Genomic DNA, 20,368 nt, shown 5'->3' with positions numbered 1-20,368 from the left:
TTGCTATCGCAATTGACAGTTCGCATTTCCGGCGAAACTTACTTTTTTAGAGGTGGCCGCAAAAAAGAAAATTGTTCGAAATTTTACCTTGCATAATGAATGCACCCCCCAACCTTGCCCATATTTTCCAGGAAAGAAAGTGTGTTTATTATGCGAGTAAATACGGTAGCTTCATCATCATCATCTGCTTATTTATATGTCCTCTACAGGAGGGCCTCTATTAGTGACCTTGACCTTCAATTACCCCTGCCTCTTAACTTAGATGATGCGATCTGCAACACTAGGGTCACGAAAAAACAACGTGTGAAGGAGGACAGTGTGCATGAAGTTAGCAGCCATCCCTGCTCGCCATTTATCATTGCATCCACCGATGATTACTAACAATGAGATTTGGCATGCAAGCCGCGTAAGGGTTAGCCGCGCACAGTCATTCGCAGCTACAGAAGGCCTAGAAGAGAAGACGCATGCTCTCCTTTCAAAGTGCGCATTTGATCACGTGAACGCGTGGGAAATTGTGAATGCCCATCAAGCCGCCATCCTTTTCGACTTACTGTTATGTGCTTTTTCTCACCCCCACAGTGAATGGGCCGCTTATTCATATAGCTTTTGGACTTTATACAGAACATTGCAGCAAAATTTTGCCTTGAGTGTTGATATAATTGCTATTGCAATAAAATTTAAACAATTGAAAATGTCTAGAGCTCTCTTCTACCGGGGCTGCGAATGTCACAATGTGCACTGGCTAAAAACAGCATGAGCACCAAAGACAAAGCCAACAGTGAGCAAGTTGCTTATTGGTAGTTCACCAGAACCAACTGACGCTGAAAAGGAAGCGCATTTTCAACTGTATAAGCACGAGTGACTACATAAACACTAGGCATGCGGGGAGACAGTGCACGCAATATACACTGTTCCTACTTGCTCTCTGGTCCTTTCGCGCTTTTGAGATATCGCTGTGTCTTATTTATGTATTGGTTTATTTGTTAATACAGTCTATATCTTCGCCTGATAATTTATTGCTCTATAATCCTTTATTCTGGTGCCGGGAAATAAAAGGAACCAATGGCATCAGGCATGCGTCAACAAGTTATGGAACTATTGCGTTACGGAGTCACATTGTTTGTTTATGTGACAAATATAGTCATAAGTTGTGTTCAGAAATTGTTATACATTGCATAATTTTTATACATGTTATGTCTTATCATCTCAACTGACCTCATCAGAAAGATATTTCTTGACTGTATCTCTGAGTGTGTGTGTATATATATATATATATATATATATATATATATATATATATATATATATATATATATATATATATCCCTATTGTATTTGACTGAATCCGCTTGTTGCATAGCTTATTCGAGAGTCGCCAGTCTCTTGGTGGTGCGAGGGTACTCAAGCTGTGAAACTGAACGGTCTCCTACAATGGGTTCTTGTAAATATTCATATAAGGCCGTCTGTCACTTCAGTGAACAATTTTTTGAGGTCACACGAAGTTCCTTCAAGTGCAACTGTTATTAAAGGTTGTGTGTGTGTGTGTGTGTGTGTGTGAGTGAGAGTGAGAGTGATGGCTGGGGTTTGGAAAAAGCTGGCCGGGCCCCCGCGCACCCCCAGCAAAATGAGAACTTTCCATTGTTGAGCATTAGTTGAGACAATATCTGGAACAAAATGACTTATTATGTCCGTTTCAGCATGGATTCTGCAGTGGCCTTTCAACTGTATAGCAGTTGATCGAAATGATTCATGATTTCTGTGTTGCTATAGATGCCTGTGTACAAGTCAATGTTATATGCATAGATTTTGCGAAGGCTTTTGACAAAGTTTCACACCGTAAACTGCTCTTCAACCTTCGCAATGTCGGTCTTAGTGCCGATGTTCTCGAATGGATAGGAGCGTATTTAACTGATCGCCAACAAGCAGTCAGAGTGGCAGATACTATTTCAGGAAATCGTGAGGTATATTCGGGCGTGCCGCAGGGTTCCATACTAGGGCCACTACTTTTTCTGCTATACATTGATGAGATCTCAGCGGTTGTTCAATCACCTGTAAAAATTAAGCTTTTCGCAGATGATTGCGCAATTTATTGTCCGGTAGGAAGATCAATTTAAAATCAACCAGTGCCTTCAAAACTTAAGCTCATGGTGTCAAAAATGGGGTTTAGACATTAATTTAAAAAAAAAAACCGCTTACATACACATAACAAAAAGAAAGGAAGTGATCTCGTGCACATATAATATTGCTGATAATATACTGGTAAAAGTATGTAGCTTCAAATATTTGGGTATAACCATAACAGATAAATTGAACTGGCATCCTCATGTTGAAAATATTTGTCAATCACCATACAGGAAGTTGTGCTACTTGCAAAGGAAATTACGCCAGGTGACGAAAGAAATCAAGTTGATTGCATACAAGACATATATCCGTCCGAGCCTAGAATACGCTGGTGCTGTGTGGAGCCCCCATCAAAAGGTTTTAAAACATAAACTAGAACAAATTCAAAGAATGTCAGTTCGCTTTATCTGCTCTAAATATCGACGACGTGACTCGGTAACTGAAATGTTAAAAATATGTAACGTGGAACCACTGGAATCAAGAATGCAGAAGCAGCGATTGAAATGGCTTTTTCAAATACTACACGCAGATGTGAAAATAAACAAGGATGATTATCTGACGCTCTTTCACAAAAGGTTACCACGAACAACACGAAGTACACTCGCTCACAAAATATTGCGGGGCGCGCGAGCGCGTGGCGGAATGATCCTCCTCCCCTGCTAGCTGGAAATCCTGGTGTCGAGACCGACGCCTGAACGCATGCGCGTCCCTCCGAGACGGCAAGCGTGCATGTTTCCACGCTTCTTCCCTGCGCGCCGGCGATATCCGAATGTAGCCGCGAGGTTGCTCTCTTGCGATTGGCGCTGTGGCGGCTTCGACGGGCACAACTACTATGAGAAGCGTGTTTAGAAGCGTGAGCTTGCGCGCGCCGCTGTGGCCGCTTTTTGTCCAGTCATAATCGCTGACGCATAGGTGGTGAACGGAACAAGTCTTTTTTTTTTCTACGCTGCACCTTTTCGTGGCCAATCATCGTTGTTTATTTCTTGTTACGAACGGGGCGTTCTCCTGCAGAAGAGCGTGGCAGGAAAGGCGCTCCATAAAAGGTGACAGGCAACACGAAAATGAGCTCTTGATTTCCGTTGTATAAACGAAGTTTTGCCCGTCGAAGCCGCCACAGCGCCAAACGCAAGAGGGGCACCTGGCGGCTGCATTCGGATATCGCCGGCGCGCAAGGAGGAAGCGCGGAAACATGCGCGCTTGCAGTCTCGGAGGGACGCGCATGCGTGTAGGCGCCGGTCTCGACACCAGGGGTTCCCCGCTAGTAGGGGAGGAGGGTCGTTTCGCCACGCGCTCGCGCGCCCCGCAATATTTTGTGAGCGAGTGTACATTTGTGCAACCAATAATAGCTCGAACAGACTTATTCCGCTTTTCTTTCTTTCCTGACACTATTAAAATGTGGAATGAATTACCGAATTATGTGGTACAAAAAAGTGCTATGAGTGATTTTGAGGTTGGCATTGATAAGTACTTCGCTCACACTGTATAGCTTATATTTGTTCCTTGCATGTAGCTGTGGGTGTGTGTGTGTGTTTTTTTTTTCTTCTACAAATGTTCTATGTATTACAAATGTTCTCCTACAAATGATCTTCAATGTTTGTTCTATGTGCAATTCAATTACTGACCCTCCCTGTAACGACCCTCAAGTGAGGGTTAACAGTATGACTAAATAAATAAATAAAATAAATAAATATCTTGTTTTGTGCTCTCGGCTCAGCTTTCTGATGAAGGGTGGTTTTGGAGAGCCACAGAGGGGCTGGACTTAGTACATGCAGTCGGAAATATGGCTATGGAAGTGCAACAGGGCCAAGAGTTGCCTAATTCATTGGCTGTGTCATGCGCCACTTGACTTTTTTGCCCACAAGCGTGTTGTGTGAATCTGCTTGCAGATAGTTTGAATGTGCAAAGTTGCACAAAATAGCCACAGGTTAAAGCACCAAATGCATAAAATCATGCCTGCTGCCACACATCTTGCAAACATAACGAACTGTGCCAAAATTTGTCATGCTGCTATGTCAGTTAGCTTTGCTTAGGAAGAATGGAAGGTAAGGCTCAAGAATGTGGTTTCATATCCTCCAAATTCATGCCATATAGTTCCACATATTCACGCTATATCAAATACTCGAAGACTATCAATACACCTGAACTTCCTTTTAGTTTCATTTTAATTTATGCCTCATGCCAATATCATGTGTGTGGGATGGCACCGATAACATAACTTCTTGATGTCATATATTTTGCTCTTGTGAATTTGGGAGTATTTTTCTCTAGCGAAAGCCTAACTTATTTCATTTTATCTTTTACTGTACTGCCACGTCAGGCGGGCTGCAATGGAAGTGAATGTCTCAGTCATAGTTGCATTCTCGGCTGCTTAGCTGGGCCGAACGGTGCTAGTAGTCAGGGACGGGATGCGTCAGTTTCCACGGGCACCATCGTTTGGAGCGCATTTTCTATGCTGATCCCAGACAGCAGTCTCCGACTGGTGGTACCGCAGCGGATGACAGCGTTTTCGATGCACGCGGCAGGCTGCACCTTTTTTTCTTATCCAGCGGTCGTGGTGCTGCAGTTACTTTATTTTTAGTAATCAACAACAGACTGACCCCCACTAGCTGTCACCACAATTTTTTGTGGTGTGTGCAGCTGTTTTGAGGGTAGCATTGGTACCTATTTTGCACTTTTGTGTTTCTGAAATGCGCCATGTCAAACCTGTATGCTTGGCAAGGGTGACCAATTTCGCTATATCAAATAAGTTATATTGTAAATGAGATTGGGGTGTTTTCAAGGATTCTTCTCAGCTGATTTTATTTGGGTTTGGCATACCTGGGATCTGGGTATCTTGCAACCATGTCCAGAAAAAAACAAGACCCTTTCATGCCTCCAGAGCATCGTAGTGAGTCACAAGAGGTATCAAAATGCAGATCTCGACAAGACAAGAGGTGGCAATTTGTCACAGAGTAGGCAGAATTAACGGTACTGGCATAATTAGCACCATTACAGTGAAATATTAACCACATTGTACTATGCCCCTGTAAAGAGTGCTCCACTGTAGATATAGAGATGTTGAGGGAAAGCCATCTACGGCACACTTTTGGGAAATGGAGCAAGTAGCAGGGCAGGGCTTGCACCAGGTAAAGATGTCTGGAAGCCTCCTTTGATGGTGCCCAGAAGAAGCAAGAATTGGTCGCAGAATAAGTAAAATCAATGGTATGTAATTAGTGCCGATGTAGTGGAAAATTAACCTTATTGCACCATAGACAGTTATATCTTCCGGTTCAACCCACGTGACCTCTTGGTCAAAAAAGAAAGGGTCAACCAACTGTCGATGCTGAAGAAGACAAGGTGGACATAATTTTGTGTGAGATACAATACGAATAAGATACGAGATGAATGGATAATGAACATGAAAAAACCGACAGAAAGAGATATGATCAACATTAAATAATCAAATCATTCTAAACACCATGTACGTCAATCTTATCTTCTTTAGTGTCACCACTTGGCTTACCCTTTCCTTTTTCTTTTTTAGTGTCCTTTTATCAAGAAAAAAGGAAAGTTTGTCTAACATCCTCCTTTTCTTTTCATTTACAGATGAAATGCATTATTCTCGGGAAAAGATGAAGGCAGATGGAGAGTTCTACTCAAAGGAGAAGCTTGCAGAGGCAAATAAGGTTAGCATCAGCATCTTATTCATATTTTTTTTCCTTTTCTTACGCAGCAGTTGCGGAATCTGAACAATTGTTGTACGTGAACTGCCTGGCAGTGTGCTCTTTGTTGTGGCCAGTCATTAATTTTAAATCCCTATGCACACTATTACAAATTACATTGCACATCTTAATGGATCCTTTTCATTGTGTTAGCTATTGTATGGATACTTAAGGTGAATTTTCGCTGTCACTGTGATAGTTCATATAAAGTGCAAGTGTGAGGAGAATGATTAACCCATGCACCAAACAGGAGAAAAGGGGGTTAACCGAGGTGCCCGATTTTTATTAGTCATATCATAAAAAGCCGACAAACGCTGACACTAAGGAGAACATAGGGGAAACTACTTGTGCTTAATAAACAAAATAAAGAAACGATAAATTAATGGAAATGAAAGTGGATGAAAAAACAACTTGCCACAGCTGGGGAACAATCCCACAACCTTTGCATACACTATATGCTGTGGGTGTGAGGACAAGAATGCGAGGTCGAGCAGAGAAGGATGGTGACTTGATATACACCACCTTCCCCCATGCTCAATCTTGGATGCTGCAGGTCACATGATTGTGCACTTGCCACTTGGCTTTGTCGGCCATTCCAATCAAGAATGAGTATGTATCAGTGAATGCAAAGCGCAGGCATAACGAACACAGCCCTGTTTCCTTACTTTCGGGAAGACCATGTTACAAGCACGATTGCATAGAAGAGTTGAAGGAATACATCTGACAGTGAGTGAAGTGCTATTTCTACAATGTCATATCATACACTAGCTTGTGTTGGGGCTTGGCTGTGTCAGTCCTTGATGAAGGTATAAAAACAAGGATTGTTGTTCCTTCGTATGCTTTTCTATCAGCTTCATCAGCAAGGTCATTGCTGGAGATACCACAATGACTTGACAGTCACTGAAGCACGATGTCGTATCCTTTCGCAATCACATGCTGGTGCATTTCTCGTCTCTCAGACACAAGTTCACAGGAACCATGACAAATAGCCGACAAAAGGCACTGTAGGCCTGTCTTTGAGTCGCAGAATATTGTCCACTGATTAGCCAGTTGGTTGATACTGTATAACAAATTTACCTGATTCTAACGCGCCCTGAAATCTAATACTCAGCCGATCAGCCAATGCTTTAAAGAAAGAAAATAAAAGTGCACCAGAATTTAACGTGCCCACGATTTATAAAAGAAAAGTATTGCGTGCCTCACATTTGCGATCATAAAAAAACGAGACATGCAGAATTTACTTTCACAGAAGGGAAATAAAAAAAATTCTGTTCGTAATGAAAGTGGCGCTTTGTTGTTTCCATTTGCGTGCAGCCGCGAATGCGTCCAAATCATTGGGCTTGTCCAAAAAACTGGGCATCCAAAGAATCGGTTCTCATCGGAGAGCAATCTCCTAACTCATAAATGTTGTGACTTTAGAAATATTATTCATGATGCTGATCGATTGTGATGGGATCTTGTGAATTGCACTGAAATGGTGGCAGGAGGCGTTGAATCTTCGTGCAGAATTTGAGTGACATTCTGTTTTGTATTTTAGGCATTCTCCATGTGCATGCCACACACTCTCAACAATGAATGGGTTTGATGCTGAGTCAGCAAAGAGTGAAATTTGCTTGGGGTTTGATATCTTTTTAGGAAAATTTTTTCTTCAGCATGATATTTTATGCTCTGCTCAGAGTGTGTGTGCTGCATGCTTGTTCATTGCTTTCTGGACAGTGATGCATAAAAAGTAAGGTGATATCTTGTACTTTCAAGGCGTGTCTACATCATTTTTCTTAAATATTTGCTTCTTGTCATCCCCATGCATGTGCTATACTACCTCCTTTACTCTTTAGTTTTAATAGATTTATAAAGAAATTGCCTGTGGCAGATAACAAATGTGGCTCCACAATTCAAGGATATTTCTACAAGAGGCAGAATTTACCTGTATAAGAAATCACTATGTTCAGATAGCTAATTAAGATGCACTAATTAACTAATTAGTGTTGACTTTAGCACATATGTTGTAATAGAAAAATTGAAACTGAGCAGTAGTAGTAATAATTTCTGCTGAGCAGAAATCCTCATACTAGCATCTGTCCCAACTGGAAATCTTTTTCATGTTTTTTTTTCTTTCTTTATGATGCCACTGGTGGTTCAGGCACATGCGGTGCTCTCTCGATGCAAGATGGGTGCTCGGGTGCCTGGAGCTGTGCCACTTACAGAGACCGATCAGTGCATGCAGTTGTCCAATCATCTCGATGAGAGGGCTTGTGGCAGCTGCAGTATCTATGCTACCATATTTTTGCACCTATAACCCACAACAAAAATGCCAAAACCTTAGCAGTAAAGTCGGGGTGTGGGTTATATGCAAATTGTAACCTTGTGGTGTGGCTTCACAGTAGTGTGGTGCACGCTGCTGTCAAGCCACGCATCTAGGCCTGGTTCTCTGCTGTTTAGTTGCGTTATCGCCTAAGGAACTCTACCCTATCCTCACCCTTGCCTGCTGAAGCTCCCCTCTGCTCTCCATGGTCACCGATTCTGCTACTCTTTATGCCATTTTACCTTTCGTAGTTGGCGAATAGTGCATGCAGCACCAGCACTCAGCAGCCATCTTTGCGCAGCAAAAGCTGATGATGAACCTTCCACATGACAGAGCAAATTGTGACTTGAGCTTGTGTATCATGTGGTCATAAGTACGTCACCTATGCCTGCAGTGCTTGCTCAATCTGCATTAAGCACTTCCCCTTATGGCTCAGTCACCATGGCCCATGCAAGGGCTGTGCCATCTGTGCTTTCATCCTTTGTTGTGCAGATATTAGCTTTGAAGTAATAATATTCACATCACATGTCATGTGACTCATTCGTCCATGATCACATCTGTTGTGTGAATCCAGCTTTATCAACATCGCTGGAGTGGCAGGGGGGAGAGGGGGGGGTGGTAGCTGAAGAGCTGCTGACTGGAGATATGATGTGGAGAAGTCATGCATTCACGAATGGAGACTTTTGTAAGGATTTTAGTGTTGTTGTATGCAGTTCTTTCTGCGTGTTATACGTGTGGAAATTTTTTTTTCTTTCCAGGCTGTTGTAATTGAGGTTGCGGATTATACATGGTGGCAGGTTATATGCAGAAAAATAAGATACGCAGCATGCCGATGTAATCACGGAGGTCACACTCAGCGGCCGCACCTAAGCGCAAGTGGTGTGTGCTGACCAAAAGTGCGAGGATTAAATAGTCTTTTGGTATTTTTGAGATCGCAGACATGTATTTTCATTTACTTAACTCAAATTATCAATAATTGTATTACTGAGTATGTTCTCGCCATCATGAAATCAAGCAATGCAGTAGAACCTCGGTAATTCGTACTCGGTTAAATGGGAATCCCGGATACATTGTATTATATGTGAGGTCCCAAATTTCTATCTGTATATTTAAATGTATAATTGGTGCGGCCAGTCCGCTGCTTCCTTGTTAATTTGCATACTTGGCTGTGGCTTCCAAGCTATGCAGTAGGAGTTGCCAATCACGGAAGCTTCAACTAACTTACAATCTACGAATTTTTTTTTAAATAACGGGTCTCAAAGGCCATGGTTTTCCAGCTTTGTGGGCCTTGTTTCGTATTGTCAGTTGGATCTTAGTTGGCGAACGTTGTGCGAGTGCTGCATTTGTATGTGCCTGCGCATTTTTCCTTGTGAATTGTGGAACTGTGGTGTGCTCAGAAGATGCCGAAGTACTGGAGTTGGCCGCTGCAAGAAAAGGTCTGTTTGATGGAAGAGGCCAGCAAGTCAACGGCATCAGAAACTGCGCTCGCCTAAAAGCAGCACGCGCCCTTGTTAACTCTGTGTAACATCGTCAAGAAAAAGCCGAAAATACTTGACGTGTACAGCAAGCCGCACTCGGCAAAGCGTACACGAGTGCACGCTCCTACATATGCTGATGTCAAAGAGAAAGCGAATGTGGCCCGCCTTCCCATCAATGGGACAATTTTGCAGGAAAAAGCTTACCAGCTGGCTCTGCAACTTGGCCATACAGAGTTTAAATGCAGCAATGGGTGGTTCTGTCGCTTCAAGGATCGCAACACTTTAACGTTCGTAACTGTTTGTGGTGACTGTGCCAGTGTGGACCAGAGTGTTGTTGATGGCTGGAAGCAGCACACCTTGACTCCACTACTCGCCAAGTACGACGCAGCAAATGTGTGCAGTCTTGATGAGGCTGCTCTGTTCTACAGAATGCTGCCTACGAAGACGTTCACTGTGAATGAGGCAGACATTAAGTGGCAGGAACAGAACAAAGACAGAATCACTGTTTTGTTTGGTGCGAACATGTGCAGTCTGCACAAACTGCCGCTGCTCGTTGTTGGCAAGACGGAGAAGCCTCGTTTTAAAAATACACGACTGCCACCCATGGACGACCTAATTTACAAGAACAATAAGAAAGCTTAAATGACAGTGTCAATTTTTGAAGAATACGTGCAGCACCTTGACCGCAAGTTTGTGGCCTTGATGCATAATGTTCTGTTCATCGTTGATAATTGCCCTGCGCACGGCAACATTCAGAACCTGCAGGCAATTACTGTATTTACTCGATTCTAACGCACCCTCGATTGTAACGCGCACATGTTTTCCGTGACTAAATAAGAGAGGAAAAAAAGAACACCCTCGATTTTAATGCACACCCGTTTGCCACAACCTAAAGAAAAAGAAAGGTCCTTTACAGTACCACGCACCTCATTCTTTCATACAGGAATATAACTTTTTCTCATTTGGAAAAACAATAATTTACTCCTAACACGCTAAACTTGCGATAAATAAAAAAAGTCGTAGTTTCACCCAAAAGGCGAAGCATCGATCACAATAACAAATTAGTTGACAGCTGTATGAAAAGTAAGGATAGCAGTTTTATTGGCCATATAAACTTTTAAAATTCGCTTACTAACTAAATTAACAAGCACACAAGCAAGCATGAACACGTCTCATGCAGTGACCGCGGAAACTCTTTATCAAAATGCTGGGGTGGGGAAGTGCGGCAGCAGGAGCGAGTGAATTGACCTTTGTGCGGACCCCCGCTTCAACGCGCACTAAGCGACGAGAACACATCGCGGTGTGCCTAGATGCATAGACTCTGGTCTCCATCGCAGATCACTTTCAAAATAGCGGCCGTGCGGCCATGCCATATGTAGCAGCCGCCGGAGTAAAAAGCTTCTCCTGTTAGCACCAGTCCCGCATGCAAGTTTCGGGAACTCCGAACGCCCGTGATGTGGCTCGATTTCCATCCGTCTGCACATGTGATCACTTTCCTTTGAATTGCGGCATTGTGATGAACTCGGTATGTCTTTGCAATCGGCGCTTCCATGCTGATAGAGCAAATATGGAAAACGGCAATACCGGCAAGACGGATGGTGCACTAACCTAAGCACACATACTATAGCTCTTAGAGAAATCTACAGCATCTAGGCTCAAAACGCATGCGAGGCGGCTATTTTTAAGTGCCGATGGCAATATGGTAATGCAGATTTAGGGTCGTACTAGGTTCTAACGTGCAGGCTATTTTTGGACCCGTTTTATCGAAAAAAAAGTGCGCATTAGATTCAAGTAAATACGGTTAGCTGGTATTTCTGCCTGCTAACATGACATCACTATCGCAGCTGATGGATCAAGGCGTTATACTTCACACGAGGAAGATATATCACTGCAATTTGTTGAAGCAAATGCTTCTTTGCTACGATAACGGCAATGAGTATTCCATTGACCTCCTTGGTACAACGTGATTCATTGTTGATGCGTGGAGGCAAGTGGAGGCCACAGTTATTCGACGGTGTTTTGAGCATGCTGGATTTGGGAAGGAAGTTGCCACCACCACCTCCGCTGACTGTGCTGTCACCTGCCCGTTTTATGAGGAAGGGGAGACTTTTTGCACTCTATATGAGGCCTTACACACCGAGGATGGAGAGTGCAGTCCATTTGGCTTTTCCGATTACTCGAATATCGAGAGCACAGTGCTTACATGCTACACTGACCTCGACAGCGAGATTGCTGCAAGAACACCGACTCGGCCACTAACATTGAAGACAGCGAAGACGAGCCCGCCTGAGCGCCTCCTTTGGTGGAAGTGATCGATGTACTGAGTGTTGTGCACAGCTTTGTTGGATACAACGGCGGGAAGGCTGAGATTTGCACCTGGTTGACCAGCTTGAAAACAGCATTTTTAGTGCAGGAAATTGCCAAACGCGTCAGTGTTGCATCAAGGAATTCTTTTCCAAGTATGTGGACATACGACAATAAAGGTGTGCCACCCATGTATCATGTTTTTTGGATGATTTCGTAGCATTCACAATCGGTTAGGATAATTGGGAATGCCACTTAATTGGGAATGCCACTTAATTAGGATATTTCTCTCGGTCCTGAGGCCTTCCAATTAACGAGGTTTTACTGTATTTGTTGGTGGGTTTGTCTGCTTGCGACATAGCTACATGACAACATTGCAGAGAAGAGAGGAAACGTCTTTTCACTGTTTTTGGCACGAGATTGTAAATTCTCCGCTGTATGCAATGCAATAGTACTTGCATGGTTCACAGGAGCCTTGTGTAGAGATCAGCTATGTTTTCTTATTTTGTGTTTAGGAAGGGTTTCAGGGCCTTTTTAAGTATGGCCACGTTTGTGGTATCTTGTATGTGGCCACTCGTGGTGCTGCTACAAATTTTACATGCTAGCATCCTAGGTAGTCGAAATTGATTTGGAGCCCTGCACTGGGGGAGTCTCTCATAGTCTATAGTGCTGCTTTGGGACTTTAGGCACCATCAGACTTTGGTGTCTGTATGGTTTGGTTTGGCATGACCAAGTGACACGGCCTCATGGTGGCCACCCCTGTCATATACTTGTTCCCACAGCAGTTTATCTTGTACAGCCTGTCATGGAGAGGTTGAACAGGGCACCACTTTATATGAAGTCCCACAAATATGCACAAGCAAAATGTAACTTCTGAATCATCATGCACAGCTCATGTCTCTGGCTGTTATGGTGGTACTGCCCGAAGCTTCCTCATTATGTCACATAGCCTCGGTGCATTGTCATCACAAGCCGTACAATATGTGCCTTGCACAAAGAACTTTCTTGGCAGCCTAAGCATTTTTTGTCAACCAGTTCAGCTGCGCACACAGTCCATATGTGAATGCCCCCCCCACCACCCCTTATTTGGCTGTTCATGGCTGCAAGAGCTGTTGTTAGGTTTCGCTAAAAAAGAAAAGCACTTGATTATGCAATTGCATGTGAAATCTTATGCATCTGCGTGGCATGCATTTGGATAGCTAAATTGATTATCTCGGGAACATTAATGGGCAGCATGAGATCAGTGATAAGTGCTAATTTAAAATGTTTTCCATTGTTCATTGTGATTGGGACAGTATGAGTAATATCAGTATAGTGGGAACTATGATATAAATGAATCAGACTAGGATGCAAAGCTGATTAGGTGTTTACATAAGATGTGTATGTTGGAAACAGGTGTTGACTGCATCAGCTTTGTGGATAAAGCAGTTCATGGCCTTGGATCCCCTTCATGCAGTATAACTGTGTTAAAGGGATGCTAAAGGCAAGCGCTACATTGGTTTGGACTGGCAAAGTACTCTTTCAAAGCTGTGTTTGCGTTTCTGTCACAGAAAAAGGTGTAATAGTGGGCATTAATAAAGGCAAAACTTCCATTGTTGAATTTTACACCCTAGCAGCACTGACAATGTCAGTAACGTTATGGGGTTTTCACATTTAATCTTTGCTTACTTTTAATTGCATTTTAACTAGCCTTGGAAGTAGTGACCGGCAGCAATCTCAATATAACAATAATGATCCTATTGCAAGTTGCACTTGCAAGTTGCTGTGAAATGTCCATTTTACTTCTGATATGTGGCAGTCAGCCTAAGTGGTGCTAACATATAAAGCCGTGCCGGTGGTGCATCTTTGGAATGTTTAGACATAACAACCAGGAAGGCAAACATAAAAAATGAGAAGCTAATACACATAACTCAGCGGGATTTAAACAGCACTGGTGTTTCAGTGTCAGAGCTGGGAAAACATTAACATGAACATATCAATAAGGTTCTGCTGTGTGTTTGTTGTGCCTGTTGTGCCTATATAGAGGTGTTTGTTTCTGGGAAGGTTTCTTTTTTTCTTGTGTGTGTGCGCGCGTGCGTGCGTGTGTGTGTGTGTGTGTGTGTGTGTGTGTGTGTGTGTGTGTGTGTGTGTGTGTGTGTGTGTGTGTGTGTGATTACATTGGAACCTTTAACTTGAGTCTTTTTTCCCCCATTTCAGCTGCTGTTAACACGAGAATATTTGGAACTCAAACGCTATGAAGCAATTGCTTCTAACAACAAAGTCTATTTTGGCAAGGACATTCCAAGCATGTTCATCAATCATTGTTCACAGCAACCTGAACTTGATGCTACTATCCTAGATAGCATCAGTGCTTCCCTGGCAGGCAAAGGAGCCAAGGTAAGTGTGCTTTTTTACTTCTGGACTTCTTCATGTCTAGGCTTTTCTCCCTGCATCTTCTAAGAGCTGCCTCACTACATATTTCACAGTTATGAATAAATTGTCATGTTTTGCTAGTCATACTTGAAGACAAATGAATTTAGATTGCGACATACATTTCAATGAGGCCGTGAAGGACCCCTCGGGCTTGGTGAAAAAACATATTCCACGGTTGGCATACACTGCTGCGAACATCTCAGCCAAGTTTTGCAATTGTGTGTGGCACGTGGAGCTCACAAGCGGAGCGCGAAGTCATCTTTCGCTCAGAAACTTTCTTTTCAGCAGAAGCCTGCTCCTCACTCTTTCCTGGACACCTTGTTTTGCGATATAGCAGATTCCCATCCGTGGCTGCTATTGGCCTATATCTGACATCAATCAAGACGTGTGTTTGGATCAGTGTGCACTGTGCATACTTATTGACGCAGTTTAATAAACAGGCTGAAGTAAGCGAAAATGTGCTTTCTAATTTCAGTGATAACTATGTATTTCAGGAAGAAGCTGACTATCGTCTGCTCATGCTCGGCCACAGCTGCCTACGTAGGAAGTAAACTTTGGCCACCCTGCTTATCGGTTTCGTAGCTGTCGAGTCTGAGTAGTTCTGACTAGTTTTGAACACTCGCCCACGTGAAACTAAAGGTCAGACCACACACATGCATTCCTGGCCAGACATCCTGGCAAACCACTTTGTATTCAGCTATTGATAGTGCTTCAATATGTGCAAGTTGAATGTGGCTACTATCCGTCCATCAAGCTAGTGCAGGACAAATCCAGTCCGTACCATGAAGCACAGACAGACTGGAGCATAATAACGCAAGCACGCACTCAAGCCCTGTCATACATAAAGCAAATGCTACGTATATGCACTACAGTTTCATGTAGCTGCAGTCTGCTATGTAGCATAGATACCATGGCCACTGCGAGGTGCCGCAATGAGTCCGCTGGCCGAGCGCATCTTTGCTCACTGAGGACAACTGCCTCTGGCTTACATTTGGCACATTGTAGGTGCCAACATCAGAAATAGTGGCCTTTATGTGAACATGCAAATAAAATTTCAACTGAGTGCCAAGGTGACATTCAATGGGCGGAGTGTTGTGGGCATGCCTCGCTCTGCCATAGCCTTTGCAGTGTAAGGCATTGAAGAAGGAGTGGAAGCACTGCGAAGAACGTGTTTGATTGCCAATAACTCCGCTTCTGCTGAACGCATCGTACTTTGTGCGGCAAAATATTTCTGAAATAGTCTGTTTTAAGTTCAAATGCATTTCTCCACTTCGATAAAAAGTGATTCAGGGCCCCTCTAAGGCTTTAGCAAGCCTTCAAGTCGTCTTACATTGCTATATGAATCGTGCAATCACTGTAGAGTGCCACTAGTGCTTTGGCAAATAGTGCCACTAGTGGCAGGGGGCATAATCCTCACTATATGAAGCAGACAATACTCTGAGGGAGAAATGCAGAGCACGTGGTGTAATCAGTGTGCTTTGCTGAATTTTTTAATGGCTTAAAGTTCTCGATTTACTTTCTAAAATTTTAGACATTGCATATCTACAAGGACAAGGCATGTGAAACGTACACTGAATGCAGTGACAGTGTGCCTTTTGTGCCAATTTTTGTAGCACTAACTTTTACATATGTAGCAATGTTGTTAGAAAGCTGATGCAAATATCGATCTGCCTGTACGTTCATACTGCCTACTGTGGGATTCAGACTTTGTATGGCAAACTGTAACAATTACTCAGCAGACGAGGAAAGAAACACACAAAACAGGTTTACATCCGTTTGCGCGGTTACATGATGCATTCCAATATCAACCACTAACTAGCCCGCCTCTCCCTGCTAAACAATTACTCAGGGCATGAATACAATAAGTATTCCTTTCAATTGGTGCTGGAAACCAGAAGAGAAAAACTATTACAGATAAATCAACCACCTGCTGTGCACGCATTCTGCATGCATTACTCCAATAGACATTAATAGACATGCACTGAGAGAACATAACAGAAAAGTAATAAGTGAGTGAGTGAGTGAATAAACTTTATTTGAGAGACCATATAAAACAGAAAAAGCAGTTCACAGGTTTTCACGCTCCATTGATGGTAATGCAATAGCATTGTGAGATGTTATGATTCGGTGATTATCTGGTGACGTCCATGGGACTTATTATCCTGAGGATATCTCGTAGTCACCTGTGAATTATCACCTTAGATCTACCTGCTATTGTCTTCTGCTGCTGCTATTTTGTGGCATCACAGCTATTACTCTTAAAAATGATGTGTGATCCCCTTATGCTGATTTCTGTATGTTAAAAAAAAAATTAAAAGTTGCTGGACCAATATAGAGTACTTCACATGCAGTTGCACTTGGAGAAGAGAGATCCACTTCAAAAAATTCGCCCAGTGCAAGTCCTTGCTATAAAAAACAGCTAAAATAGAGAACCCACTGAATGATTACAGATTACAAGCTGGTGTCATCGCACACACTGAAACACCTGTGAACTGTTTTTCTCTAACAAACATGGCACATGTTTACAATTTTGGAGCAGAGCTAAAATTGTAAACTCCTCGAGGGGGCCCTGAAATGCTTTTCTAACTAATCATAAAATGCCCTAACTATTAAAGGACGTCATCTCCAGAATCTTATGTCACGAAAATTTTTCGAATCCTTCAAGTATAAGCAGAGTTATTGCACCTATGGGTGGCTTTCTCTCTTTTCGTCTCTGCTAGCACACTGGAAGCTACACAGAGAGAAGCCAAGGGGGCAAAACACCATCCAAAAATTAAGATTCTTTGTGGCAAGAGGGCTCGTTGTGGCACATAGTGGCAGCCACAAGACTATGCTACGGAGCACACCACTGCTATCTTGGAGGCCACGTACAGCAGACGCAGCTATGCACAACTATTCTGTGTAGATCGGCAGTGCCAATATGAAATAGTTAGTTTCTGTCTTTTTGAGATAGCAGACATATATATCTCCATATTTAACTTCAAATGAGCAATTGAAGTATTACTGAGAATGTTCTTGGGATCACAAAATCAGCCAGTAGATGTTATTGGGTCCAGCTGTTGGTGATGATGCTGCATGACGACATTGCAGAAGTAAGGGAGAGCAATTAATTAGTTGCTGTTTTTGACATGAAATTTGAAATTTCTTGCTTCATGCAGTACAATAATATTTGGCTCGCATGTGCACAGGATCCTTGTCGATAGATTGGCAATAATTTCATGCAATGTTCGAAAAGCGTTTCAAGGCCCTTTTAAGGTCTATCTGGGTGAAAGATTTTTTGACATGCTAGCAGCAATGAACATTATGCTACATTAAAAGAAGGGAGCACAAATGTCTTTCGAGATAAACCATTTGAATAAGCTACAAGGTCTCGTAGTACATTTTCAGTAAAACTGGATTTTTTTTCAGTTTGCCAGTTTGCAGAACTGTGAGCCCCAATAAGCCAGCTGAAAGTAGCACTCACCAGAGTTGGGAAAAGAATACTTTTGACTGTATTAGATAATGTTGTGTACTTGTTTTTCATTGTTGTGTTTGTTTTACCTTAATGGTTACACAACTCTGAAAATCCAGAAGGCTGCAACTTATTGATGCTTTCAACAGCGTGGTCAATGTCTCGTAACTACTTCACTGTTTAGAATTCATCATGCATTTTTCTTTTTTCTCTGCAGGGTACTGAACAGGCTACAAATGCAAAATCAATGAAGAAACTAGTGTCTGAGCAAGGTAAAATATAGATACTCCAATTTCTGTTACAAAAGCCTTGCAGCCTGATCAAAATGCATGAATTCAGCCATGAAGACATTAGGCATGTGTAGAGAATATGAAAGTAGAGCCTGAACATGTCAGTGCTACTGCATTGTTCACTTTATGAATTTACATTGTTGCAATCTTTTTCATGAAAAAGAAAAGTTAACCTTACATCATGGTACACTTCCTTAATCACAAGTACCAAGCCCTTCAATTAGCAGAACAGTAAACAAAATATTTCAGATGTGTACACTAGCATCCATATATAAAGCTGATGTTTAGCTAAAGTCTGATTCAGTGTGAATCACTCTGATTGAAAAGGGGGTCTAGATCACAAACTGTGTTGACGGAAAGTAAGGACGTTTGAAGAGGAACCGAGCGTAGATTAGTACAAAACATTTGTTATAGAAAGGGTTAACTTGTCGGTAGTAGTTATTTATATACAGTCAAAACCCGCGATAACAAAATCCCGTGACTACGAAATTCTGGTGACAATGAAATATTTTTGTATTCCGGTGAATGCCCAGAGGATTCAATGCATTTCGTAGCTCTTGGCAACGAAATGTTGCTGTACTACAATCCCGCATCTCCGAAATTCGCCAGAATGTAACCCTCATATTACCTACTCGTGCAAGGCTAGCAGGCTCCAAAATGTGCTCAAATGCTATTGCTTTGTGCCACATTATACCACCACATTACAGTTGCATGGGTGCCGCCATTTGTGTTTACAAAAACAACCAAGTGCCAATAGCGATCACGCCGGTAACGCGTCATGGCCACCATCTTGTTCCTCGATCGCCCATTTGAAGTGGCACACATGTTGCTACCGACGTGTGATGGGAGTTTTTGCACACATAGTGCAGTGCGTAGCGAGAAGAATGCAGCAAAAACAAGGAAATGCACATCCCACCGACGTGGAATTGTTTATGGCAGTTGAGATGGCAGTCACAGCATGGAGTGCGACGCATTGGGCCATGATCGAGTGATGGTCCGGGAATACACATTCCTTGCTTCAAGAATGCTGACTTTGGTGCCACCTGACAGGCATTGCGTGCGGCTTTGGCGCCAAACGTAGATTTGCGCTAAGGGGCCGTAATCTTGATCGACTTCCTTCAGGTATGCGAGATACAATCATTTTCCCGCTCGGCACCGGACGCGTAGGCGCCTACGGGTGTGCATTAAAGAAATGCTGCTGCAGCCATGCAGTGCTGTTGCTCTGCCTCCGATGTTGAGTTACGCAAGATCTCGCAAAAATTATTTGACCTCCGAAAGAAATTGAACGAGAATACTGCTTCACGGCAGTGTTGCCACTGCTGATGTATGCATGAGGCGCACTTTGTACTGTCAGCAATGCGGTTCTGTATCCTCGAGAAACCTTGCCAAAGTAGGCTAACGAAATTTCAACAGTAAAGTTTCATTCTGCGACACATTACCTATCTGTGCTGTCTCATTTTATAGCAACGAAATTCTTGCGAAAGCAAATGTCTCCGCGTTCCCCACCGATTTCGTTATTGGAGGTGCAACTGTATGGTCAGCTAGTTGTGATTTCTGTGCAGATTCTGCTTTTCTTGTACCACTCGTTCTGCACTTCTCAAAGAGTGAGGCACAGTTTAGTAAAAAAACAAAGCATGAATTCTGTGCACGCTCTTGTCCCGTATTTGTAAGAATGGTTAAAGTTTGCTTTGTATACTGGATTGTTGCTTTACCACAGAAATACCGCAGAGAAAAATTCGTTATTCATGCACTACAACATGCTACTGCAGGCTATAATAGTTAGCTGTATGATTCTATTGTGAAAACCTGGCGCTTGCTGCAATTCTTTACAGACAGCACTGCTGCAAAGTTCTACGATCAAGACATGTCAGGCTACTAATTGCCATTGATTTCTGTTTGTCAGTGCTCAAGAGAGGACCATATTGACGGCATTGGGATGCTCCGGTGGACCTGTGTGTTTACATTGTTTCTATCATGTTAATAAATAATTGCTATATTTGCACTTTGGTAGGTTGCAGAATCCCTGCTTCCTTTTGCTGATGCATCCTGCTGCCTTCAGGGGCAAAGCTTGAATTATTTTATTGATGCGAAAGCATCGAATGGCCCATTGAGTGAAAAAGCCGGTGTCAGTCGTCTGGAGCTGCGAAACGGCACCTAAGTTCCCATTGGCTGCAATGCCATGTCATGAGCGCGCCTAGATGGAGTTCCCTATTGGCGGCGACACCACATCATGAGTGTGTCTCGATGGAGCAGAGTGGGCGAAAGGGGACATCTGCTGCTGCGACAGCGTGCCAGGTGTTGCATGAAGG

At 42.9% G+C, this 20,368-nt stretch overlaps 1 protein-coding gene across 3 annotated transcripts in view; it reads left to right on the top strand.

Annotated features, from left to right (window-relative positions):
- LOC135906725 (erlin-1-like) overlaps positions 1–20,061 on the top strand; it is a 53,999-nt gene extending 33,938 nt beyond the window's left edge. For 2 of the 3 annotated variants that reach the window (XM_065438313.1, XM_065438311.1), the window contains 4 exons: positions 5,707–5,786; positions 14,103–14,282; positions 17,987–18,041; positions 19,892–20,061. In XM_065438313.1, the coding sequence (XP_065294385.1) occupies positions 5,707–5,786; positions 14,103–14,282; positions 17,987–18,041; positions 19,892–19,938 (362 nt within the window). In that variant the 3' untranslated portion in view covers positions 19,939–20,061. The remainder of the gene's footprint in view (positions 1–5,706; positions 5,787–14,102; positions 14,283–17,986; positions 18,042–19,891) is intronic. The other variant, XM_065438312.1, reaches the window with a different exon arrangement.
- Positions 20,062–20,368: the final 307 nt, after the last annotated feature.

This window comes from Dermacentor albipictus, chromosome 1 (assembly GCF_038994185.2).
Source record: "Dermacentor albipictus isolate Rhodes 1998 colony chromosome 1, USDA_Dalb.pri_finalv2, whole genome shotgun sequence".
Classification (NCBI taxonomy): domain Eukaryota; kingdom Metazoa; phylum Arthropoda; class Arachnida; order Ixodida; family Ixodidae; genus Dermacentor; species Dermacentor albipictus.
Note: the sequence above shows the minus strand (reverse complement) of the source record. Positions and strands in the feature narration are given on the sequence as shown.